At 36.3% G+C, this 26,651-nt stretch overlaps 1 protein-coding gene across 1 annotated transcript; it reads left to right on the top strand.

Annotated features, from left to right (window-relative positions):
• The first annotated feature begins 275 nt into the window (after nucleotides 1-275).
• LOC149816204 (ubiquitin receptor RAD23d-like) lies at nucleotides 276-24,977 on the top strand. Its single transcript, XM_089987396.1, has 12 exons — nucleotides 276-593; nucleotides 3,849-4,010; nucleotides 12,050-12,097; nucleotides 12,418-12,497; nucleotides 12,615-12,683; nucleotides 14,974-15,151; nucleotides 16,974-17,126; nucleotides 17,211-17,276; nucleotides 17,359-17,406; nucleotides 17,516-17,625; nucleotides 17,707-17,785; nucleotides 24,676-24,977. The coding sequence occupies exons 1-12, from the start codon at nucleotides 528-530 to the stop codon at nucleotides 24,790-24,792; spliced, it is 1,176 nt and encodes a 391-aa protein (XP_089843522.1). The 5' UTR covers nucleotides 276-527; the 3' UTR covers nucleotides 24,793-24,977.
• Nucleotides 24,978-26,651: the final 1,674 nt, after the last annotated feature.

A 26,651-nucleotide genomic window follows, 5' to 3' on the forward strand; every position in this document is an offset into this window, starting at 1 on the left:
TCTCCCTCTCAAAATATAACCCCCCCCACCGGCCCTCATCCAACGGTCCCCGTTTCATCATCAGGACACGTGTCTTCTCTTGTAAAATTCCCACACCAAGCCGGTGACCGTCTTCCCCGTAGCATATAATCCTGGTTAGCACATAAATCTCAAATAAAGAAAACAATTCATTATTGGAAAAACTCTAAAAACAAGTCCTATCAGTCAAATCGCGCAACGTGTAAAGTACAAAGAACTTTTTGGACTAATTATACAGTTGGCACGACGTGAAGATCAACTTGATTAACGGGTTGGTTCCGGGATCACAGACTAGGAAGAGGGAGAGGAGGGCGTAACCATGGTTAAAGAATCGGGGTATGAGTGTGAAGAGTCCTTACCTTCCCGGCGACGGGTTAACCCGTTTTGGTGTTTGGTATAGGAGAGTCGCAGAAGTCTTCTACCGTTGCCCTCTGTGGTAGATCGAGAAGACGAGAGAGAGAGAGAGAGAGAGAGAGAGAGAGAGAGAGAGAGGAAGCGAACGATTGGAGATGAAGGTGTTCGTGAAGACGTTGAAGGGGAACCACTTCGAGATTGATGTGGAACCCTCCGATACGGTACTCTCTCTCTCTCTCTTTTGCCTCCTCTTCTTGATTCGTCGTAATTTAGATGACTACTATTCTGATCGAATTTGCTTTAACTCTTCTTTTTGCGTCATAATTTGGTTTTGGAAAATCTTTTTTAATCTCAAATTTTCTTACGTTCTACTTTAGGCGTAATACATTGGGGTTCGAAAATCGCCTTACCTCGTTTCCTCCCAATTTTCTCAAGTTCTTCTTTTGGTATAATAATTGGGTGTCGGAAATCATCTTTATATAAATAATTAAGTATGCATGTGTGTATATGTAGTAATTTTCTTTTTTTTTTCGGGTGGGGGGAGGGGGTGGATAATTCATTTGGTGATTTCTGGGAAAATTATTACTTTTATTGGGAGTTGTTACTCTGCCGTAGTATTTTAGTCTGGGATTGATTTTTACCATTTTTCCCTTCCTCTCTCTGGATTTTTTTTTTCTGTTTTGCATTTTCATTGATTTATTTATTTTTTCATTATCCATTGGATACTTGTAATTTGCCACTCACTCTGTTCAATTCGCAAAATAAATACAATATCAGAGAATTGAAATTCGTGGAATCTGTTTGTTTCTCATTTATAAGCCTCCATTGATCTAGAAATCGAGTTCGCGTGGTGTTTGTTATTTTAATTTACTCTGTGAATGAGATAAGAAGGGGAAAAGGAAGAGTTGGAGATTTGCTATATGATGTTTGAGAAAAAATCAGAATGGGTGTAACTCCAGAGCAGCAGTTGGTTTCATGGATGTACTACACAAATGCATGAAGTGAGGAGTAATTTTTTTTTCTGTTTATTACACGGATAAACCTAACCGCGGATCAGAGAGCGAGCACATACACTGTCCATGGACTTTACTGTGCGGGTCGACTATGGTTAAGTTTGGAAGTGTAGACGTTGAAGATGCTTTTGCGGGAGACCCTCTTGAGTATTTGTGCTCCTTCAGCAGGCTATTTTATTCTGCAAAATGACTAATTTATTCTGGAGGTAATGTGTGGACGTTAGAGCAGTTGACTGCTCAAGCATGATAAAACTTGTTTTTGGTCATGCAGAAACCATGTTTTATTATTTATCTTTACACAATATTGTATAAATAAAGGAAAGCCAATCACCAAAATCAATCTTAATCTTCAATTTTAGCTTTAATGATTTAATCCACCTTCTGTAGGCATTCCACAAATATGTCCTCTTATAAGGTATTCTATAGGTTTATCAAACATATATTCAAATTGAAAACATGTTTGATCTGAACTGTTGTCAGTCGTAGGGTGTTTGTCTGGTGTTAGATGCATAAGATACAAAACTTTATTGAGCACTGGGTTACTTGAATCAAATGTGTGTAGTGCCTGTTTTGGCATTGTGTTCTACCCTGGAAAGTGGGTCGAGCACAGTCTTCTGTGTTGGTGATTAGCGGCAATAATTTTGTTATAATTGTGAAGTTGCAGCTGACTTCATGAATTATGATCATGTTTTGGCATCTTGTTACATGTGGACTTGTCATCATTTAAACCTTTGCCACCTTAACTTGTTCCCTGTGTGCTATTGTTCATTGCAGAAACTTGCTATGACTGGGTGGCTTATCTCTATTTATTTTAAATTATCAAGTTTATTTGTTAGAATAGATCGAGGCATAAGGATTTGACATATTTCTGGTTTCCAGAGTTCAGTACCCCAATGCTCCAAAATCCACCTAATTGATGAAAATTAAGCTGAGGTTTTTGAAAATCAAGTATCTATCTTGAAGCATGGCCAAGGAAAAATATTGGACAATAGATACACCAAGAGGTGAAAAAAAGGAAGCGTAAATGGACGAATAAAATTTTCTGTTCATACCCATACTTCAGGAAGTATGGTTTTGCAGTTGGATTTCATGGTTTCTCTGCGGAATGCCTTTTTGGTCACATAGAGAAAAAACACTTGCTTATCTTGGCCATCAGCTAGTATGGATCTGAGGATTTTAATCCTTTGTGTGGATTGTTACCGAAAGGTAAATGTTATGTTTCCTAGACACTTCTGGGTCCTGATGTATCCGTGTCCATCCATGTTGGATGCCAACAATGTATGGGCATAACTTGGAGACACTTATTTTTGCATGATCGAGTGTTCTGCCTTTTTGGATGTGGTGGTTACTTCGTCTTAGGTGTCAGACAGCTTGAACACTCATTCAACAAAGTGTTTGATGACATGTTCAAGTTAGTTTGGAACTAATGTGTTGCCAACCCTTGTGATTAAGGCCTTGAATATGCTGGACATCTCATTGGCATACATTAACTCTTTCATGTCTTCTTGTATGGGTTGTCCAAGATGTAGATAAGCTACTTTGATTTACATATTATGACTTGACACACTATTTTCCCTTTGCAGAAACTCTCCTTGTCATATGATGAGATCGGTGATCCTGTTATAGTTATCCCATTCCATTTAATAAAATTGTCACTGATACTCTTGAATCCAAGCCCTAATATAATGTTCTTTTCCATTTTCCTAAATTGACGATAAGCTCATAACTGTAGATCCACTGTCTGGTCTTGAAGCTTTGCTAATCTTCTCCTTCTTACTCTCAGATATGGAGGTAAAGTTTAAATTTGTTTCGGGCATGCTTGTGATGTATCTTTGATGTGGATCATGAGTTTGGAGTTCTGCTTCTGCTATTTATTTTTTAGAAGCCAAATAGTTACATTGTAGGACACGTAAAGTTGGGAAATATTTATTCCCTTATCTTCACATAGATAAATGATATTTGGGAGCATGAAGGCTTGAAGGTTGGACAGAAGATTGATGTTTGGACATACATGGAACATATGCTTGGATCATGATAAATGGGGAATATCTGATGCAAGCATTGGAATTTTTTGAATGAGTATATGGGAACTGCTTCTTCTTGCACGGTGGTATGGCAATATATCCAGATTTAGTAATGTGCAATTAAAAGGGAAAGTGTTATAGTTTATTTATCTAGGAACAAGCATGCAACTTCTTGGTGAATTTCATATGCCAAGCTTGTGACATGTTCCTACTTGTAGCGATGGATGATCAATGGGTCTCCCTCTGATGGTGAGCTTAGAGAATTATAAACTTAAAGTAGAAAACCCAATTGTGATATGGGGAATAAGTTGAGCTGTGACATTTTCACTTGAATGATGGTTCATTGCTAAATTGTTTTTTTCATATATAATATTCTGTTAGTTTTTTAGATTATGTGGTAAATATCAATGACATTTGTAATTCTTGATACTTTTTTCAGGTTTCTGCTGTTAAGAAGCACATAGAGACCATCCATGGTCAAGATGTTTATCCATGTGCTCAACAACTACTAATTCACCAAGGGAAGGTTCTTAAAGATGAAACCACATTGGATGACAATAAAGTTGTTGAAAACAATTTTATTGTCATAATGTTAACTAAAGTAAGCTTCATTTCTTTTAAGTGGCTAGAATATTTCGTGGCTATTTTATAAATGATTACATAATGACTATTACTTATCATTGACAGTCAATTCTATACAACCTTGTTATGAACCATTGTTTGTTTCGGTTTGGTACAGAAAAAAGTCATTTTCAGCCTCACCTAACTTGCACTTATTGTCTGCCTTAGCGTCATTACGTTCATCAAGAATCTGAATTTTGAATGTTTACGAAAATTGTTAACAGAAACAAGAAAAATCCACAAAGGCCAAGAAGTAACTTTTGAAGGAACCACAATCATGTGTAAGAAACACTAAACCAAAATTTGTGCTTCACATGGGAAGAGAAAGAAGCACATATCAGAGCAATATTTATGTTTCATTTGATTTATCCCTTTGCATGCAGATCAGCTTTTTTCTGTGGCTGGTATTCGAAATGAGTTGAATTTACTGTTTTATGCTGGAAGTGTCTTATTCGATGAAATATAGCCGAAAAGTAGTTGAAAACCAAAAAGGTGGTCCTCTTCTTTATAAGGTCGTAGAAAAAATGATGTACTAGGTGTAATGAAACAAGAAAAAGAATACAAGAGAGTGCCTCTTATGGGTTTACAAGAACACAATATCAAAGAACACAAATACCACTTATGAGTCAACACAAAAACACAAGCACATACATCACTTAGGGGCAAAGAACACACTTAAAAACATAAGATTTTATATATTCAAAATGCTTGAGAAAGCACTACTTGAGAGAAGGGGGAGATCCCCTTTATATACACAACATGGCTCAATAGAGCCGTTGAGAGCTCCCAACAGCTCTATTTGGTCAATGACCAAATATCCCTTAGTCAAAAGGGAAAAGACAAAAAATATAAAAATAAATAGAAAAGACAAATGTGCCCCTAATGGGCACAACCTATTATAGTGTTTGAAAAGACCAAAATACTAACCTATTACAATAGTAGAATATATACATATAAATATGTTGGGGGGTGTTAAGATAGCTATACATATTTATATGTTAATATATACATAGGGGAAAATGAAAACCTACCCAATAGCAAACCTCCCAAACCTACCTAATAAGAAACATTTATCAGATTTTCAATGTTTTTTTTTCGAAATTCTGACCATATGGATGTGTTCAACATGATTGATTTACTAGAAATCGACACTTGGATCATGCATTTTGGATGAAAAAATGGTATTTGGAGCCTCGGAAATTTATGAAATTGTAGGTTGTTGATTTTTGAAACCTTATAAAAACATATCGATGCATCAAAATCAAATGCTCCAAGAACTAATTCCTATAAAAACAATAGATCACATATATAAGGCCAGCATTTTGAAAAAACACTGGAAATTTGATAAATGTTTATTATTGGGTAGGTTTTCATTCCCTTACATATTTATATGTACATATTAACATATAAGTATATATAGCTATCTTAACATCCCCCCTCAAACTTACGGTGCCACAACTAAGAGTTTACCAAGGAGGAATTAAAATTTTGGTGATGAAAGTGCTTTGGTGAAGAAGTCTCTCAGTTGATACTCGGATAGTATATATGTCTATATAATGGTTTTCTTGAAGAATTCTTCTTTGACATAATGACAATCCATTTCGTTGTATTTGTTTCATTCATGAAATGTGTTATTGCCCGTGATGTAAACTGCGCTTTTGTTATCACAACATAATCTTGAGGATTCTGTTAAGTGAACTCCCAAATCTTATAATAATTGTCTCAACCACACCAACTCAGAAGTAGTAGTCACCATAGCTCAGTATTCTGCCTTTATGGAAGATAGAAATACCTTTTGTTTTTTGCATTTTCACAAAATCAAGTAATCACCTACAAAGACGCAAAAAACTGTAATTGAGTGTCAATCATTTACATATCTACCTCAACCAGAGCTTGAATATGCAATGACTTTTAAAAGAGAAGATGACAAAACTAAACCATAACTAATAGTATTCCTAATATATCTAATAATTCTCATTACAACACTTATATGTACTGTACTAGGAGCATGCTGAAATTGACTAGCAAAATAAATGACATGAACAATGTTAGGCCGAGTAATAGAAAGATAAGTTAGAGCTCCAATCATTTGTATGTATGAAGTTGGATCCTTTAGGGTTTTTTCATCATCCTTCTTCATTTTGGCATTGATGATCTTAGGAGTATCAACTCATTTTTCATCAAAAAGCCCTGATTATGCTATTGTCTCGGTTGCGTACTTAGTCTGTGATAAGAAAATAGCCATGAGGTGAATATGCAAATTCAATATCAAGAAAATAATGTAGAAAGTCAAGATTTGTCATATCAACGTTAGCTTCGAGAACATCTTTGATATGACTAACTCTTTGTTTATCACCTCCTGTGCTAATCATGTCATCCACGTCGAGAAGTAAGATTACTATACTTGCATTATAAGACTTAACAAACATTACAATGTCAATATAACAAGATTTAAAACCTAGTTAAGTCATCGCACTATCGAATCGATCATATCAAGCCTTAGGGGCTTGGTATGGACCATACAAAACCTTCCACAAGCGAAGGATTTTTTCATGTTTCAACCCTAATCATGGGGGGAGGTTCCATATAAACTTTCTTATTCAGATTACCATTAAAAAAAGAGTTTTTAACATCCATTTCAAAGATAGGCCATTTTCTAATCGAAGATATAATAATGAGAGTTCTAACATTTGTCATTCGAGCAACTGGAGCAAATGTTTCTTTATAGTCTATTGCGTACTCTTGTCTATACCCTCTACCTACAAGTTTAACTTTATATCTCTCTAATGTCCCATTACTTTTGGTTTTAATTTTGTAAAGCTATCTACACTCTATGGTTTCTTTCCTTTGGGTAATATTTGAATTTCTCAAGTTTTTGCCTTTCTATAACTTCTAATTCATTATTCATGACTCTAATCCATTCTTGGTGATTCTTAGCATCATTATAAGATGATGGTTTTACATACGAGTGGATGACCATAATACAAACTCTATACTTGGGTTCAAAGGAGTCATAGGACACAAACCTACTAGGAGCTTTGAAAATCTTCATGGATTTTCTAACACTAGATGGATCTATGCTTTGATTTTGGGAATATCTTTGTAAGACACATGAAGGATGATCTTTGGTACGATGAGTATAAGTTTGCACTTCATTATGTGATTGGTTTATGTCATTGAGACTTTCACTTTAATTCTCATGTGCATCATGAGTGTCCTTATTGTCACTCTCATGCACATAATGAATATCATCATCATCGTTCTCATGAATACTATCATTGTCAATAACTTTATCATGCTTATTAGCAAGATAAAAAATGAACGAATACTCATAATGTTCTTTGGATTTATCCTTATGAAATCTATTTTCATTTTCAAGAAAAATAACATTTCTTGAAACATATACTTTGTCATTTTTAATTTCATAACATCTATACCTTTTTTTATTTTCAACATATCCCCAAAAACACAAAGAATAGTTTTAGCAGAAAGTTTGTCATTTTTGTTAGTAAGGACAGAGCATTTACAATTAAAAACTCTTAACCTTTTTAATTGGGAGGAGTTCTAAATAGTTTTTCAATAGGGAACACTTTACAATAGTGTTTGAAGGCATTCTATTTATCAAACAAACTGCCCTAAGAGCGGATTCGGGTCAAAAAACTTTTAGGAACATTTTTAGATATAAGAAGGGTCCTAGTGGTCTCAACAATATGCCTATGTTTCTTTTCAGTTAGTCCATTTTGTTGAGGAGTATAGGGATAAGATTTTTGATGAATAATCTCATAGAGATCAAAATAATTTTTGAAATCATTTGACAAAAATTCTCCTCCAGAATCAGATAATTTTTTTTAATGTTGACTTTAAATTGATTTTTAGCATAGTAATGAATTTTTTAAAAACAATAAAATATTATGGATTTGTATTTAATGAAATATATCCATGTATCTTTACTATAATCATCTAAAAAATAACATAGTACGATACTCCTCCTTTGAACACAACCAAAGTCGTTCAAAAATAGAGTCTTTACAAACCAAATCATTTTCATTATAATTTACAAGGAATGAAAACAAATGTGCTTTTGACATACTAGGATGTTCTAATCTTTTATACCAATTTTATGTGTCTCTCTTTTCACAAAATTACAAAAAACATGTCCATAAAGAGAGATTTTCACTTCTATATCCTCGCCCAATCGGCTTCCCGGATTGGAGATCCTGCATCAAACAACCACTTGATGAAAAAAAGATCTTGCACTTATGGTCCACAATTTAGAAAATAAATAACAGATTTAAATTTAACTTTGGCACCATTCTAACATTTGGTACATAAAATGTTTGATGCTTTTGCAAAGTTTTAAAACTTTTGATTTTCAAAAAAATTTCATCGATGGTTGAAACATAAGAATCATTTGAGTTATAGTATAGACTCATTTGGAGTCATATGGAAGGATGCATCGGAATCAAGAAGTCTTACCGGCATCAATGCATGTGGATACAGACGCATTGGAGAGGAAAGAGGCTTGATTTTGAACATTGGTTGTAGTGCCTTTATGACTTGTGCTAGTGACATTAGGCCAACACTCTTGGAGCTTTCATGTATACTATTTCTCTCAAATGATGGCTCTATAGAGGCCACTTTCTTTTCATCTCTTCAATATTTTCTTTTTCTCTTTGGGCAAAATGACTTGATGTGTCCCAGCTTATTGCTAAAATAACATATTTTCTTCTTCTTGTATTCATAGTCATTTGAGCTTCTTCCAAAGTAAAGAGGCTTGTAAATTTTTGTGTGATTTTCGGGTCTTGAGTCTCTTGACATAACAAGGACTGAGTCTTCATCTTTCGAAAATGTAGGTTTCTTCAACCTATTTTCTTCCATAGTTAGTTCTAATGTTTCAACTATGAAGGGAACACCTCCTCTATGCAAAAGTGCGGACTTAGTACCCTCACATTCAAGTCTAAGTCCATCTACAAAATAATAAAAATGCTCCATATTAATTTATTTTTTACGGAGCTCTATGTCCATGAAAAATTTTCAATTAGGCTCTAAGAGAGCTAGCTCATCCCAAAGGAAAGATAACATTGTAATATTCTCTTATGCTCATGTCTCCTTGGGTCATGGTCCTAACTTTATCTTGAAGATTACTTACATCAGTGATGTCCTTTAAAGAATACATATCTTGGAGATACTTTCAAGCATCACTTGCAAAATCAAATTTGGTTAGGGTAGAAGACTTTTTTATGTCAATACTATTGATGAGTCATGCCATAATCTTGGAATGACCCATCTTCCATTCCTTCTATTTCTTTTCATATTCGGCAACGACTTTGCTCATGTTGACTCCTTGGAGTGACTCTATTTTGCCATTGTCGATCTTTGTAAGCTTGAGTTTGGGCTCTTTTTCGGTCCCATCTACTAAACCTTATAGACCTTTGCTCCAAATTTGATGTTTGATAATTGATGTCCACGTCACATAGTTGGAGTCATTTAGTTTCACGGGAATGATAACAACGTTCTCTCGTTCTTCCTCTATAGCAAACAAGACAGAAAGAGAGAGAAAAAGAAAGAAAGAGAGAAGGTAGGAGCGGAAACAATGTTCTTTTGGACACCACGAGCCTACAATATCACGATCCACGAACTCACGTCCATACGAGCAACTTGTCTTCAAGAGTCAATTTACTAAAGCTCTTGTATCATGTAATGAAACAAGAAAAGGAATACAAGAGAGCGCCTCTTATGGGCTTACAAGAACACAATATCAAAGAGCACAAAGATCACTTATGAGTCAACACAAAAACACAAGCACGAACACACTTAAAAACATAAGATTTTATATATTCAAAATGCTTGAGAAAGCATTACTTGAGAGAAGGGACCCCTTTATATACACAACATGGGCTCAATAGAGCCGTTCAGAGCTCCCAACAGCTCTATTTGGTCAATGACCAAATAGCCCTTAGTCAAAAGGGAAAAGACAAAAAATATAAAATAAATAAAAAAGGCAAATGTGCCCCTAATGGGCACAGCCTATTACAGTGACTGAAAAGACCAAAATACCCTTAATGGGTATAACCTATTACAACAATGTACAAACAGTATAATATATATACATATATATATATATATATATATATATATATATATATATATATATATATGTATATCACAGACATATATATGTGCATATTAACATATAAGTATATATAGCTATGTTAACACTAGTCCTATGCACTTCCTGCCACCACTTCTCTGTAGTGGTTGCTTTCAGTTAAATCCCTGTCCAAAATACTTATTCTATATTGCAGTCTTTTATTGCTGTGTATTATTTGGCTTCATGAGTAAGGCATGCCATCATTTCGATGCTTCCACTTTCAAGCCACTGGAAAAACTTCTCCAATGTTTTTTCTCTTTCTTCTGATCTTTGTATTTTTGCCTGATAAGTACCAAGGGATCATAAGCAGTGCAACTGTTATATGGTTTCTTATTTGGTATCATCCTGACGGTCAGGCTTGTTTCATGCTATCCAAGTTTGCTATCCTCCAGTGTTATATTTTGCTTAACTATTGCCTCAAATATTCAATTTCTTCCCCAAACATGGGTATTTCAATGTCAATTTTAAGTTCTCAATGCCACAATAGCATCTGTTTTTCCTTCTTTTGTGTGGTCCATCTCTCCATTAGGAGTTATCACAGTCTCATTTGTCAATGGCTTCATTTCTACTCTTATGATATGCGACTGTGCTGTAAACTCTGGTGTCAGAAAATCCACTTCTGAGAAACATGAAGGAACTAATGCGGCCAATTCCATATAAAAGCATACATCATATCTATCTGTATTCCCCTTCTTGTTTCAGGCTAATCTCCCAAGAAGGTCAGCAAAATATCACTTGTGTCAAGGTTTCTGGTGGCAAGAGTGGATAATCCAACAGACTTCCATGATGAGGGCTTGAAGGAGCTGCGGCTTTCCTCAACCCCCTTCTCCTAAGAACTCTTGCAAGAGATTGTGAGCTTTGGGGGAGAGGATGGGCACACCAAATAGAGGCTTGCTTTAACATCCAGAATTTGAATGCATTTATTAAAAATGAATATGTAATTTGCGTGCAAACATTGATTAATAAATAAGGCACTTCGTGGGTGGCAGAATTAGGATTCCACTAAAAAACACCCTTGGACAGGTGGTAGCTGAATTGAGGAATTTGGGTGCTAAAAGCCATCCCAATTCCTCTCTGTGTCAAGCACCAGCTCCTGAACAAATTTTGCCATTGGAATTCTGTTTATGACCTTTGCAGATACTATCCCTTGGTCAGTGGTTTTGCTTTTTTCATTAATCCACCCCCCCTTGAAAGACCTTGTAGTATATCTTTGTTGCATGTTGATACTAGCTGACTGTTAGTTTCGGTATTCTCTTAGAGTGCCTTTGTCTTTTGGATGTGTTCTTTGGAAAATCCTTATCATGCCTTGTAGTGTTCTCATTGTCATTCTCATCGTTGTAGTGTTTTTTACAAAATTTTTGTTGTCATAATAGACACTTCATTAGCATTCATGCATAAGTATGTATGATAAGCTGTTTATCTCTTACCAATTGGAGAGAAAAACAGTCTTTTTTGGAAGTTCATAAACAGGAACACAGTGATAATGTTGTAGCAATAATTGCTTGACAATTTCTGCTGGTTCTAGTTGTTTGAATAATCACTCAAATATATCATTTCCTTTTTTTATTATACATCTCATGTGATGCATGCTATGGGCCTTATGGCAGATTGATTTATGGAATGCTGCTTCAGTGGTTATGCTTAAGAATGAATTGGTGATCATAAGCAGTGTGTGTGTGTGTGTGTGTGTGTGTGTGTGGGCTTGCATGTATTATTCGTGCATACAGCTTTTTTTGGTTTGTTTTGGATGTTAAGCTATGTAATTTGTTGTGTTAAAAAATCCATTTTCTATCTGCCCCAACTTCTAGTTGCCATCTCCAGTTCAACTAACATAACCTTTATTCTGTCATGTGTTTAAAATTTTGCAGCCAAAGGGTTCATCAAGCGGAAGTACTCCAGTTGCTTCAGCAACTCCAGTAATGTTCTTTTTTTTTTAAAGAAAACTATTGTTAACACACCCATAGGGATTTTGTATCTTTTCTATATTTATGGACCTTTTAAGTTATGTTTGTCCAATTCTTTGACTATTTAATTATTATTCTCTTTTAAGGACTTCCTTATCCCCGAGTTTATGCACACTCATTTGCTTGATACTTCATATTCAATTCTATGACAAGCCAAAGGGTGGCTGTGACAATAGCTAAGCTTGCATCCATAATGTCTTGATTGTGTTGCATTCCAATCAGCATTATGCTGTTTAATGCAATTTATGTGTTCGTCATATCCATATATCCAGGCTCCACCAAGTTCTGTGCCCTTTAATCCTCCAACATTATCATCAGTGACTCCTCAAGCTGCTGCAGCAACCTTGGCTCCGTAAGTCATTTGAATTTTTTAGCAATCTTCAGTTGATTCTTCTTGGGGTCTTAATGATTTTAACATATCAAAGTTTACTTGTTAAACTGCTTTCTGTGATCCTTTTCTCGTAAACAGAGCCCCGTCTGTGACTGCTCCAACTCCAACTGCTAGTGGGGCTCCAGCACCTACGCCGACTACATCATCGTAAGATCCTCATAAATTTATCTTATAGCTATTGTATTGGTGTTTTCGTTATTAGAATATTATTATTGAGTTCTTGTCCCCAGATTTCTTGTTCTTGGCAAGGATATTTATGTGTGGCATCTTAGCTCATATAAAGAAGTAGATCTGTATCTTAACCACCTAACTGCCCACATATTCTTGTAACTGTTATACTCCGAAATTAGACAACATGCACACACTGAATATGCACATAAACGCTGAAGGTTAGACTGAATATCAAGAATTGAAGTATTTACTGTATCTGAAGGAGAAAGGGCAAATCTCATACATCTTTTTGTTCTCTCAACAAACTTCAACTGATGATCATCTGCTGCTACTATTGATCATGCTTGTAATATTCCAATTTCTATAGTTATGGCACATTATCGTTGAAAATATACGTAATATGCTCTTTCCTCTTTTAGATAATCAAAAGAATTCATCTAGTACTTTTGTATTATCCTGGTAATTTCTCTCTCTCTCTCTCTTTCACACACACACACACATGTGCACCCACTCTACCTACATGGTACAGTATAACTGCAACCTACAACTTTGGTCTGCCAGAAATCCATATGATTCCTATGGCCTTTTGAATGGGCCAATGTTGGTGTGTAGTGATTTATCTTTTCATATTTACAAATTTATTTTATTTGAAGATCTTCAAGTTGAGGTTACTTTTTTGGAGACAAGGGTCATGTTATTTACGTTTAGTAATTGTATAAGTTAATTTATCCTAATTTTGGTAAAACACCTCAAATATTTATACCTTGTGTATGCAAGAAAACATACAATTCTTGACCCATCAGAGTTTGCTCCTTAATTACAAGAGATGCTGTCATTTACTATTGGCAAATAATCTAATGCTCTTTAAGAGATTTATGTTGGCGCAAGTTGAATGTTTGAACAAGTTATCCTTATGCGTATTAGGTGTTAAATAGATCAGGACTTTGTGGATATTGTATCCTAGGCATGTCAGGTCTTGAATGTTTTTGTGATGAGTAATTTGCAGCCTCACTGGTAGGTCAACATCAGGTTAACCAAGTAAAAGGATATTGCAGTGACCGTGAAGAGGACAAGTAATTAGGGTGTTTGGGTTGTTTGCTTTGCACTAGGTGGGGCATTTTGCATATTAGGTGAGAGCAATATGGCCAACAAAATTGCACATTTATGCAAGTTTTCTAAATCCAGTTTTCTCATTGTTTCCTTGGATTCCAGATTCAAGTTTTGTAGATTCTCTTCAGTAGCTATGGGGTATGCAGCAGTCAGTGACTCAGTGGCAACCAACGTCTAAGGTAGGCTTCTATAAGTGAATTGAAAGAAGGCTTGAATACTTTAAAGCAGTCACTGGCAATTTACATCTTAGGTAGCCTTCTACAAAGTGGAAATTGAAAGAAGGCTAGAATACTTGATAATTAGAAGAAATCTGGGTAACTTTGATTAAGATTTGGTTGAGAACTTGAGTTTATAAAGTTTGTTTGAGTATCTTTATTTGATCATGCTTGACTTTTCAATAATAGGGGCATATCTTCACCCACCAATGTCTGATTGGGCATCTGGATACTTGATTTTTGTAAGGTATTCACGGAAACTATGTAAAGTTAACTGATAATGTTCATATTAATTACTATGGAAATGAAGAAGTAGAACACATATCCAGGACTGGCACTGAGCTTAACCAAATAAGTTGGAACACGTTTAACTTGACTAGGTCATCCTGGACTTGCACTGAGCTTAACCAAATAAGTTGGGACACGTTTAACTTGACTGGGCCATCCTGCGCTAAACTCCTAACAAATTGGCCGTCTATAAATCAAATGCAGTTCAGTGTAGGTGTTAGGTAGTATAACCCTAAAATTTGACATCAATGTAGTTGAAGCCCCTGAAATTTGTCAATGACAAAATCTATTACTCAAAAAGAAAGTCTGTCCCTCAGCTAGGTTTGTCAGGCTTTTAGACAAACTTTTTCTACAAGATTTCAGGATACCTGTCTTTATTAAATAATTGGTTGTCATCTTCTGATTTTAGTAGTAGGCGGGATATGTTTTGGAAGGCTGCTGTTTAATTGTGTTCCATTTTTTTGATGAAATGACCTGCTGGAGATTCCTTTGGTGCAGTCCAAATACATTTAATTCTTGACAAAATGCCATTTCCTTTTTTTTCCCTCAAGTTCATTTGTTATTGTTGCATGCACTATGACTGTTGGTTCTCTGTGGGTTGATAGATTTTTTGCTCAAATTTGTTTATTTTATTTTATTTTTGATGCAAACAGTCTAGATGTCAATGCTTATGGACAAGCTGCGTCAAATCTTGTTGCTGGAAGTAACTTGGAACAGGCCATTCAGCAGATTCTTGATATGGGTGGAGGAAGTTGGGACAGGGAAACAGTTGTGCGTGCTATGCGAGCTGCTTACAACAACCCTGAGAGAGCTGTTGAATACTTATATTCAGTAAGTTTCCTTTCATGATATGGTTCACGCTGGTTATTTTACTGATTTCCACAAACTTTATTTTTCCTGTGAAGGCTGTTTGTTGTTGTTGGTTGGAGTTTGTTTTCAGTGTCCTAATTATTAAGTTCAGTAAAGTTTCTTTTCCTATCCTACTTGTATAAGATGCCATTAACTTTTCTTCATCGCTTTTGGTTTTAGACTTTTAGTTGTTTTCTGTTCCATTTGAGTTGCCTGTAAAAGCTATTTATTACATGGTTTAGTTTTTAGATATAGTTTGCCTTGGTTATATTTCCTCATTTATTTGAGGGCATTAACTTTTAATAATTGTCATAAATATGTCAGAACCAGGTTGATTGAATCTGACAGTAACCTTTCTAATTGGATTCATATTAGCAACTAAGTTCAACCATACAGGGGTTGAGTCTTCTCAGGAGATTCCTGTTCCCCTTAAGGGGTGTTTGACTGGCAGGACACGATCATCTCAGGAGACAATTGCAGTCCTTCCTGTGTGGGTCCCACAACCCACATCAAACACAAGACATTTGTGCCCCGACATAATGAGATACAAGTTTAATTTGAGTCCCATTTTGGCAGGACAAATTCATCCAGGACATCAAGCGCCCTCTAACTCATTTTATATGTGCTTGTTAAATAAAACATTGACCGCATCTTAGTCATTTTGTTTGACTATAAGATGGTCAGCTGAGTGATTTAGGACCAAATGTGTCTTTGCAAGGAAGGTGAAAAAGATGGGTGTTCAAATGCAATAAATGAAAAGTTGGGTGGCTTTTTTGTAAATATATGTTAAATTGGACAGTTTTTGTAACTATATTTTTGTCTGAATCCAGGTTGGTACTGGGTCTGGTCAGAATTGCTTTGCCTTTACCTGGTTGCACATGCCCAGTCATGATCAGGATCTTGGTCTGATTGGGTCAAATGTAGGCCAGTTCTATCCATTGGTTGTTCTGTCGTCTGTTGGTTCCTCTTGTTTGTGTTGTTTCTTGTGAGGTTGCCCATCAGAAGAATATTTGAAGGTGCCCACAAGGGCTTTGCTTATCTGGGAGGGGCGACTTGTGAATGTCACGAAGTTGACAAGATGTCACAAGTTCGAAACCCACAGGTGGCGTCCCTGGTGAGTAGGGGGACCACCAACTGGAGGCCAGCCAATGTGGTTGGTGATGGGGGGGGGGGGTGTTCCCTTGGATTATCCAAAAAAAGAAGGAATATCTGAAGGTGTGAGCATATAGCTAGGTTACCTTAGTATTGAACAAACAAATGTTGGATAGGATGTCTTGCTGCCTTTTGTTTCCCCAGTTGTGTCTGTTCAAATTTCTTATGGCACCGAGTTGTGGATGCTTGGTGAAATCTAGTGCTGCCACAATGCATCTTGAGATAGAGGGTAATGGCAGTATGCAACCGTTTATTATTTTGCTATTTGTGGCAAGTCATGAATATTTCTGTTCACTCGCTTGTATTAGCTAACAGTGTAGATATTTCATACTTGTTTACTCTTCTCAAAGTTTGTGTTCATATGGTTATTAGACCCAGGTTCATTTATGCAACTTTTCTCCGGGGAAAGGAAAGCGCTGATAACCTGAATGTAATTTTTGTTTTTTTATTTTTTATTATTGCTGACATCATGAACGCAGATAAAGTTTAACATTTATTGTTTCCATCGAGGGTGAGCTATATGTGTGCAGTCATTATATCTTGTAACAAGTTCCTGATTGTGAATTTCCATGATCTTCTTTAATTTGTTCCTTGGTTTCCAGAAAGCATGGTTTATCCAAGTCTTGCACTGACGTTTCCTTTTCCCTGTTAGGGTATTCCTGAGCAAGCAGAACCACCACCACCTGTTGCTCGATCTCCTACAACAGAGCAAGCTGCAAACCCATCAGTTGCTGCACCACTGTCAGCTCAGACAACGGTTCCTTCCAGTGGTCCAAATGCAAATCCATTAGATCTTTTTCCCCAGGTATTGATTTTGCTAGTATATAGCCTTCAGGGTTTGATGGATTTTGAAATTTGGACCTACTATTTTTCCCTCCCATGTAAATAGGGTCTTCCAAGCGTGGGTTCTAATGCTGGAGGTGGAAGTTTAGACTTTCTACATAACAGTCAGCAGGTATTAGAATGCTGTAACTGAAAACCTCTTTGTGAAGTTCCAACATTTATCTTATGAGCTTGAACTGTTTGAATATTTTCAGTTCCGAGCCTTGCGGACCATGGTACAAGCCAACCCCCAGATTTTGCAGGTCATTTTCATTCCCTTGCCACTTACTACTTTCTTGTTTGTTTTCTTTACAATGTTACATGCCATTTCAATCACACTTCATTTCTTGAATACTCTATGTTGTTTAATAGCCGATGCTTCAAGAATTGGGTAGACAAAATCCTCAACTTATGAGGCTTATCCAAGAGCATCAAGCTGATTTTCTTCGCCTTATAAATGAACCTGTGGAAGGGGCAGAGGGGTGAGAACTGCGAAGCTTCAAGATTTAATTTTTTTCATGTTGGTAGATTTTTCTTTCTTATTGTTGTAAATGGTAAATCAGGGATCTTCTTCCCCAACTGGCTGCAAACATGCCTCAGGCTGTGCAAGTGACTCCCGAGGAGCGTGAAGCTATTGAGCGTGTAAGTTTGCTGGCTGATTTGCTTGGTGGATTTATTGCAATGATTTGTTTGGAGGTCTTATGACATTTATATTATGTTGAAGTCCCATTATGCTTTGGAAAATGATCAAATTGCCTCTAAAAGTATGTGCCCTAATGCCTCCATGTAATGTATATCACCAGTACTTTTTCCAAATTATCCTATACCATTTCATTAATTCCCAAATGGCAATTGACTTTGGACATGTGGTAGCACGCCACTGCAGCAGGCTTGATTTCTACTCGAGCTCGCATTCATCTTGTCACTATTACATCTAGGGGCTGCATGCCTTGGGGTGTTGTTGCTGTGTCAGCTTTTTTTGAGAAGAAGCAAACACAAGAGAAGAAGATGCCGTGTCAGCTTTTAACTTTGTGTAATTTGTTTGGCGTTTCTAAATAAAATTGTCTATGCAGAAATGCTATTCTAATAGCAGCGACAAAATTGCTAGAAGAGCTAGAGATCAAGATTATGGTATCATGACATTTTTGTTAAATTATAGTGTTGTATATATATACACATATATGAGTATATATATGTATATATAATTTATATATAAATGTTTTATCATTGTAATAGGTTTGCCCATGTAGGGGCATTTTTGTCTTTTTACATGTATGTAATTAGTACTGCACATTGGGGGCAATTCAGTCATTGTATATATTTTCTGTTTTTTTGTCTTTTTATTTTCATGTAAGGGCATATTAGACTTTGTCCAATATAGTTGTTGGGATCTCCCCAACGGCTATAATTATAGTCGTTGGGTGCATCCCAAGTTCCCAACAGCTACATTGGAGTCCGATGTGCCTATTTAAACTGGGTTAAACCCCTTTTCATTGAATGCTTTCTATTGTTCAAATGAATAAAGAGTTATTATTTTTTATGTTTTGTGCTTGCCCATAGTGGCTATTGTTTGCACTTTTGTGCTTTTGCGATTGTTTATACTTAGTTCTTGTATTGTCCCTTGGTGGACTAGTGCTTGTGCACACTATTGTGTTCTTGTATGCCCTTATTGGGTTCTCTTTTGTACTTTTGCTTGTTTCATTTCATGGTATCAGAGCCATAGACTATTGGGATCATGGAACTTCTCCAAAGATCATGATTGCGGCAAAGAAGGGTTTTTCTTTAAACTCTTGTTTTCTTCTTTGTGGGGATATGTTAGTGGTATTACATGTGAACCACAACTTATTCTTACCAAAAAAGATGAAGATCAAGTTAAAGCTCTTGATGATAATGAAATAAAAAAATGCTTAAAGAATACTACATCAAAGTTGAGGATTGGGAAGCCAAGAATGCCCAAATTCTTTCTTGGTTCCTAAATAGTATGAAACTCAAGATTGCCGCTAACATATTGAAGTTTAAGAAGGCATGTGATGCATGGATTTTTCTAAAGAATATGTTCGTGCAAAAAGACTTGACATGACAATATTTTCTTGAAGAGAAAACCCAAACCACAAAACAAGGTGATAAGAGTGTGAAAGATTATTATGACACTCTTTCACCTCTTTGGGATTAGTTGGATTTGCTTGAGCCTAAGTGGGAAGGCTCCGCCATCAAGTTAAGGCAAAAGCAACTTGAAAATGAACACTTTTTGCGTTCTTATTCGGGTTGAGACCCGAGTTTGAGCAAGTGAGGTCCACAATCTTGCATAGGACCGTCACCACCTTTCTAAGTGATGCCTTTGCCGAGGTCAATGAGGATGTTCTTGCAGTGTCAAGACCCGACAACATTGTTAAATCATACACACCTCATCAATTTTGGAGGAACAACAATGGAGGAGGAAGGAGGATAATTTGTCATTTTGGTCAAGAACCGGAACACATCAAATCAGAGTATCCCAAGCTCAGAAAAGGTAGCAACCATTGAAGAGTCATCCAAAAAGGGTGAAGAAGCAATCAAGAAAGTAAGAGATCTTAAGGATATTATTAATCAATTAACAAAGACATTACAACAATTCCTTAAGTCAACCTCCACACATACTTCCGGTGCCGCCATCTCCACATTCTCTCCTTTAGGTGCCCTTTCTTTGATACTTGACTCCGATGCCTCCGTCTCCACCTTCTCTCCTCTAGGTACGCTTTCTTGAATACTTGACTCTGGTGCCTCTTTTAGAATCCCTCTTATCCGAATGTACACAACCCTTTTATATTTTATGTGTTTCTACGGTTGATGAAAACAATTTAGAAATAAAAAATATTGGAACTCTTAAGAACATTTCAAAAAAATTTCAAGTTCCTAAAGTTAGAGTTGTTTCAAAGCTCAATTTAAATTTGTTTTCGGTTTCACAAATTTTTTATTATGAGTATGAGATTTCCTTCTCATAAAAGAAATGTTGGGTACAAGATCGCCATTCACGGAAGCTGATTGGGGAAAACCATAAAAGGGGAGATTTCTACTACATGAATTTTCTTCATATTCCTAAAGAATCATTTTGTAATTTTATTAAGAAAAAAGATATTTCTTTATGACATCAAAGATTAGGCCATCCTAATATATCTAAATTCTCTCTTTTTCCATTTTTGAAAGACTTGTATTAAAAGAGAATTCATATGTAATGATTGTATTCTTGAAAGAATAAAGAAAATTCCTTTTTGCTGTAGAACCTTTGTCCATTCAAAACCTTTTGAACTTGTGCATTTAGATGCATGGGGACCGACTTCGGTCATATCGAAGGGAGGGCTCTCTTATTATGTTATATTCATCGATGACTATACTAGGTATACTTGGATTTATTTCTTTAGGCAAAATTCTTATGTGTTCTTATGTTTCAAAGAATTTCACAAAAATGTACAAAATCAATTTCAAACCAATATTATTATTTTTTGATCTGACTCAGGGAAAGAATATTTATCTAATGATTTAAAAAACTACTTAAAATAAAATGACATTTCCCATCAAAGGCCTTGCTTAAATACTCCTAAACAAAATGCATTAGCCGAAAGAAAGCATCGACATATCATCGAAACCACGAGAACATTGCTTATTTCAAAAAATGTTTCAAAAAAGTTTTGGGATAAAGGAGCTTTAACCATTGTATATCTTATCAACTGAATACTCTCATCATCTTTGCAAAATATATCTCCAATTGAAAAACTTTATCAAACCTCATGATTTAAGTAAATTAAGAATTTTTTGATGTAAATGTTTTGTACTTGTTGAAAAAGGAGATAAATTTGTCAATGTAATAGGGATATTTTAGTCTTTTACTTAGAGGGTATTATTGTCATTGTATATGTTATTGTCTTTTATATATTTTTATTTTATTTTTTATTTTTGTTCTTGTAAATGTCAAATAGGACATGGGCCTTATGGTAAATAGGCCATGGAGCCGTTGGGATCTCCCCAACGGCTATATGGTCCTCCTCTCTTGTATATATAGGGGTGAAAGTGAAACTCCTCCTCACCTAATGCTTCTTGCTTAGAGCATTTCTCAGTACAATTCTACATTTTTGTGTTGTGTGCCCTTAAGTTGGTGATTTGTCTGGTTGTGTTTATGTAATTGACCCATAAGTGGTCATTGTGATTATGCATGTTCATCAGGGACATTTGAATTCTTTTTATATTCTATTACAAAATTATCCCTTAAAGCCATCAAATGTGTGTTTCTTGGTTATGCATACAACAAAAAAGGGTATAGATGCTATAATTTGAAAAATGATAAATTATAAATATGAATTTCCTTCAAAATGAAAAAGGGTTTAATTTAGATAAGCCTAAGGATGATTTCGAATATTCCTTTTTATTTGATTTGTTGCATGAGAAAGCACAAGATAAAATTATACATGTAGATGATGATCATGGTGATGATATGCATGTTGATGATTCTGATGTTCCCTTAAAAGATAGTCAGAATCGTGATATTTAAATTTATTCTAGAAGAACTGATAAAAATCCTCCATGTGCACTTGATTGGTATTCTCAAAACCGAAATCTTGAAGAAACTAGTATTGAAAAATCTAGTAGAAATTCTAGGCCTCCTTATAGGTTTGTGTCCTATGAGACATTTTTTCCTAGGTATAGAGTTTGTCTTATGTCTATCCACTCATTTTATGAACCTTCAACCTATAATGAGTCTTAAGATATTCTCAAATAGGTCGATGCCATGAATATAGAACTAGGAGCCCTTAAAAAGGCAAAGACTTGGGAGATTCAACTATTATTCATAGAGAAAAGACCATAAGATGGAGGTGGGTTTATAATGTCAAGACCAAAGAGAATAAATTATTAGAAAGATATAAGGCTAGATAAGTGGCCAAAGATTATTTTCAAGAATATGAAATTAACTATGAAGAGACTTTTTGCTCCTATAGCTTGTATGATCAGTGTAAGGACACTCATTGCCTTAACATCCATTAAGAAGTGGTCTATTTTTCAACTTGATATCAAAAATGCCTTTTTAAATGGTGACCTAAATGAGGAATTGTACATGGATACTCCTCTTGGACTTGGGATTGAGAGAGAAAAAGTTTTTCGTTTAAAAAAAGCTATGTATGAGCTTAAGCAAGCCTCAAAAGCTTGGTATGATAGGTTTAACAATGTTATGTTAAACTTGGGTTATAGATCATGTTATGATGACATTGTTCTTTTTGTCAAGGATATTCATACTGATATTGTTATTCTTCTATTATATGTAGATGATATAATTATTTCAGGGAGTGACAAAAAAATGGTTGATGAAATTAAAACTGTTCTTAAAAAATATTTTGATATGTCTGACCTTGGTTTTCTAAGATATTTTCTAGGTATCAGAGTGACTTACTCACCTAAATGTTATATCTTGTCCCAAATGAAACTGGCTGCAAATATCATTGTCAAATCTGAGATTTCTGATGATAAGAAGGTTAACATGCCGAAGGTCTTCAATGCAAAATTAAGATTGAAAGAAGAAATTCCTCTTGCAGATCTAACTCCATACCGGCAACTGATTAGATCTTTGATCTACTTATCTATTACAAGACCAAACATTGCTCATGTTGTGCATTCAACCAATCAGTTTCAGTATGCACCAACTACAATGCATGAGTGTTGTATTAATAATTGTCAAATATATTAAAAATTCTATATCCAAGGGGCTATTCTTATTCTTCTCTTCCTCTTTAGATTTAATTGTTTATACTGATGGAGATTATAGAGGTAATCTTAATGATAGAGTCTTAACTACTGGTTTTGTGTATTTTTAGGAGACTCTTAAATCTTGGCAGTGTAAGAAGTAACTGAGGCTTCTTTATCATCAAGTGAAGTTGAATATCGAAGCATGACAATAACAACTATGAAAATTATCTGGTTGAGGAGTCTTCTCAAAGATATGAGCTTACTCATTTCTAGACCATCGAAAAATGTGCTGCGACAATAAAAGTGCTATCTACATTGCAAACAACTACACCTTATACGAACGAACCAAGTATATAGAGATAGACTGACACTATGTCAAGGAAGAATACTTGAGAGAAACAATTGAGTTGCCTTATGTGACTTCGTAACGTTAGCTGACAAACTTTTTCACTAAGGACTTGCCTTCACCTCATTTTGTATCTCTTCTTGGCAAACTTTCGGTGATCACACCGTAAGTTTGTGGGAAAGTGTTGAATTTTGGTGTTGTATATATGCATATATGAGTAAATATAATTTTTATATATGCATGTTTTTTCATTGTAATAGGTTTGCCCATAGAGTGGCATTTTGGTCTTTTTACACGTCTGTAATTAGTACTACTCATTAAGGGCAGTTCAATCATTGTATATATTTTTTGTTTTCTGTCTTTTTTATTTTCATGTAGGGGCGTATTGGATTTTGTCCAATATAGCTGTTGGGATCTCCCCAACGGCTATAATTATGGCTGTTCGGATCATCCCAACGGCTGCATTGGATTCCAATGTGCCTATTTAAACGGAAGCAGATCAGGTCCTGCTGAACATGAGCATTTTTGCTCATGCCGACATCGTGGCCATCCGATTTGCATTTTAAAAAGGTCAAAAGTCAACAAAACCACGTGGCATTCATCCAAAATGCAAACAGACGGCCACGATGTCGGCATGAGCAAAAACACTCATGTTCAACATGATCTGATCTGCTTCCTATTTAAACGGGGTTAAATCTCTTCTCATGTTATGCTTTCTCAAGCATTGTTCAATATGCTCGCCGATAGTAGCTATTGCTTGCACTTTTGTGCTTTTGTGATTGTTACTAATTAGTTCTTGTATTGTCCCTTGTTACGCTAGTGCTTGTGCACACTTTTTTGTGTTCTTGTATGCCCTTAGTGGGTTCCGTTTGTTCCATTTCAACTTTATCAAAATGAAAAATGGGAACTGAAAGATGAACAAGTTTAAACCTGTTGAAATCGGAGAACATGTACTTGGAAAATGACTTTGACTGAGCTGTTTTCTTCAGAAAAATATGCCCCAACAGCTTTCTTCTGATTACTTTTTATTTGCCCCCTTGTATTCTATTTCAATTCATTCACAGATTGCTTGGCCCCTTTCCTTGTGTATGCCATTCTGAATTCTTCTCTTCTTTGCCCTTCTACTACTATGCCTTAACGATTCTTGTTTGCTCTACTACTACTGTGCCTTCTTAATGATTCTCAAAACACGACCTGGTTTTGTGAATGTGGCATCTGCATCCCATTGGCCGGCTTGATTCTTTTTAATTTGATGCGAGTGCTTTCAACTATTTCAGAAATAAATTGTTTCTACTATTTGCCTAAGATTTGTGTGCATCCGCACACGCGCACGCGCACACACAAAGACTCATGGTGTTAACTATAAAGATATGCTTTCACAGCTCTGAGCAAATTAGGTGTTAATGCTGATGCTTGTTTCGTGGTGGCTGATCTTTTCTGTTCTTGCCTTATCATACATTTTTTGGTTCATGTACAGCTGGAGGCAATGGGTTTCGATAGAGCTATCGTGCTCGAGGTGTTCTTTGCATGCAACAAGAATGAACAGTTGGCAGCCAACTATCTTCTGGATCACTACAACGAGTTTGAAGAGTGAATAGTTGCAGGCTTTCCCTTTTTATATACTGGGTGCTCTTTGTGGCGTACTGTGTTTTTTTTTGGTGGGCAGAAACCCAGTGTAGTAAACTTGCTGATATACAGTGGTTTCCTACTTCTGGAATATTATTTGTACACAATTTTATTCATTTGAATCAGTGATTTACATACCAGCTTTTTCCTGAAGATGCAATTTAAGCTTCGGTCGCAGTGGAAGCCTGAGGTGTGCTGATTCAACTGGGGCATCATCCATGCGTAAAAACAAAAAAATAAGACACCCTTGGCCTGTTCACGGTGAAAAAGTTTATACTCGGTGGGTTCCAAACTAACGAGTGAGACATTAACTTTTATTTTTTGTAGGTCGATGTAATTTACTTGTTTGGTTTTAGTAAGATTCAGCCTTTGGATCATGTTGGATTGAGTTTGGAACCTTGAACAGACTGCTCGTGATTAGCCGGAAGGTGAGGATGATGTCCGGTCATCATTCCCCTTATGCCCTGGGCGATACACGTGCTATCCTGGGAGGTAGGGATGGCAGTGGACCGGGGGACAACGGGGTTACGCCCCGTTTGGACCGGGGATGAAGGGCATGAAACGGGGATGAAGGTTAAATTCTATCCCTGTGCGGGGATGGACTTAAGCTTTTCCCTGCCCCGTCTCAATCCCCTCCCCGCCTCATCCCCAATCCTTTAAGGGATGACTATAGACTAAGGGGAAACGGGTCCCGCCCCACCTCACCCCCGGGGATGGAGGACATGAAATGGGGATGGAGGCGGGGGTGGAGGTTGAAATCCATCCCCGTGCGGGGATGAAGGTTCAGATTTTGAAACGGGGCGGAGGTAGTGGAGACCCTGTCCCCCGCCCCGGTCCACTGCCATCCCTACTGTGAGGGTGAGCTAACCCCAAAAACCGGTCCTCAGTTTGGATTGCAGGTTGTAAGTTGTGACTTGCCTGCTGAAGCTGGAATCTCCGGTCAGCCATACAGCAAGTATTGAAAAATCAAAAGCCTGCAATGTATACAAAATTTCACCTCAGAAATTCATATTTTTGTGTCAGTAAAACAATATCCAAGGGTCGATTCTTACTGTTTAGACCATGCTGAGTACAATATCCAAGGGTTGATTCTTACTGTTTAGACCATGCTGAGTATATTAAATGAGATCAGATTTGGTCAACACAACCTGTTCCTATGTGCTTCAACTAGGGAACTCAGAACCGGCGTGTTGCAGATATCTTCCCGTTTTATGTTTGTCTTGTCTGTCTGATATAACTGGTATGAGCATGCCGAGTTGAATTGAAGTTGTATCATCTTCACTGAGGGTTCTTAGTTTGGGATTCGAACCTGGGACTCTTTTTGTTGTTGCAAGCCCTTTGCTCGACTATATGAAGAAAATTGGCACACATTTGGGTTGAGTTGATAATGAGATTGATATTGGGCAAGAGAGCAATCTCTTTTGGTCCAGGGAGGATACGCGAAGATTTTACGTCTCCTTGTGGTTGGTAGGAGCTGTCAGTGCACTTCTCCTTGTGGTGAGACGTTGCAAGTTCAAAACCCAAATGGTACGCTGAATAGTAACTGGTGGGGGTCTGCCTAATCCCAGCTTGCCTTTAAAAAAAAAGAATGAAGATTTTACGTGTGGATACTTATTATTTAATTATTTTATTCATGGCGTTGGTTGGTTGATTCCAAAGTAGGGCATTTTGTTACAATCATGGGCATGTCGTGCAAGTTTTTTTTTTTTTCAGCTTTTGTTTCTTGGTTGAGCTAATTGGCGAAAACCACCTTGCTCACTGAGTTCGTGGGCATAAAACTCCTGATCTTTCTTGCGATTAGGAACTACATCCAGCTTCGACTTTACA

This window comes from Nuphar pumila, chromosome 14, assembly GCF_984573655.1.
Source record: "Nuphar pumila chromosome 14, dmNupPumi1.hap1.1, whole genome shotgun sequence".
NCBI lineage: Eukaryota > Viridiplantae > Streptophyta > Magnoliopsida > Nymphaeales > Nymphaeaceae > Nuphar > Nuphar pumila.

Coding starts and splice junctions, on each gene's coding strand:
- LOC149816204 (XM_089987396.1), top strand. CDS start 528: ATGAAGGTGTTCGTGAAGACGTTGAAGGGGAACCACTTCGAGATTGAT. Junction 17,127..17,210: donor CATTAGATCTTTTTCCCCAG/GTATTGATTTTG, acceptor CCATGTAAATAG/GGTCTTCCAAGCGTGGGTTC. Junction 17,626..17,706: donor CCTGTGGAAGGGGCAGAGGG/GTGAGAACTGCG, acceptor ATGGTAAATCAG/GGATCTTCTTCCCCAACTGG.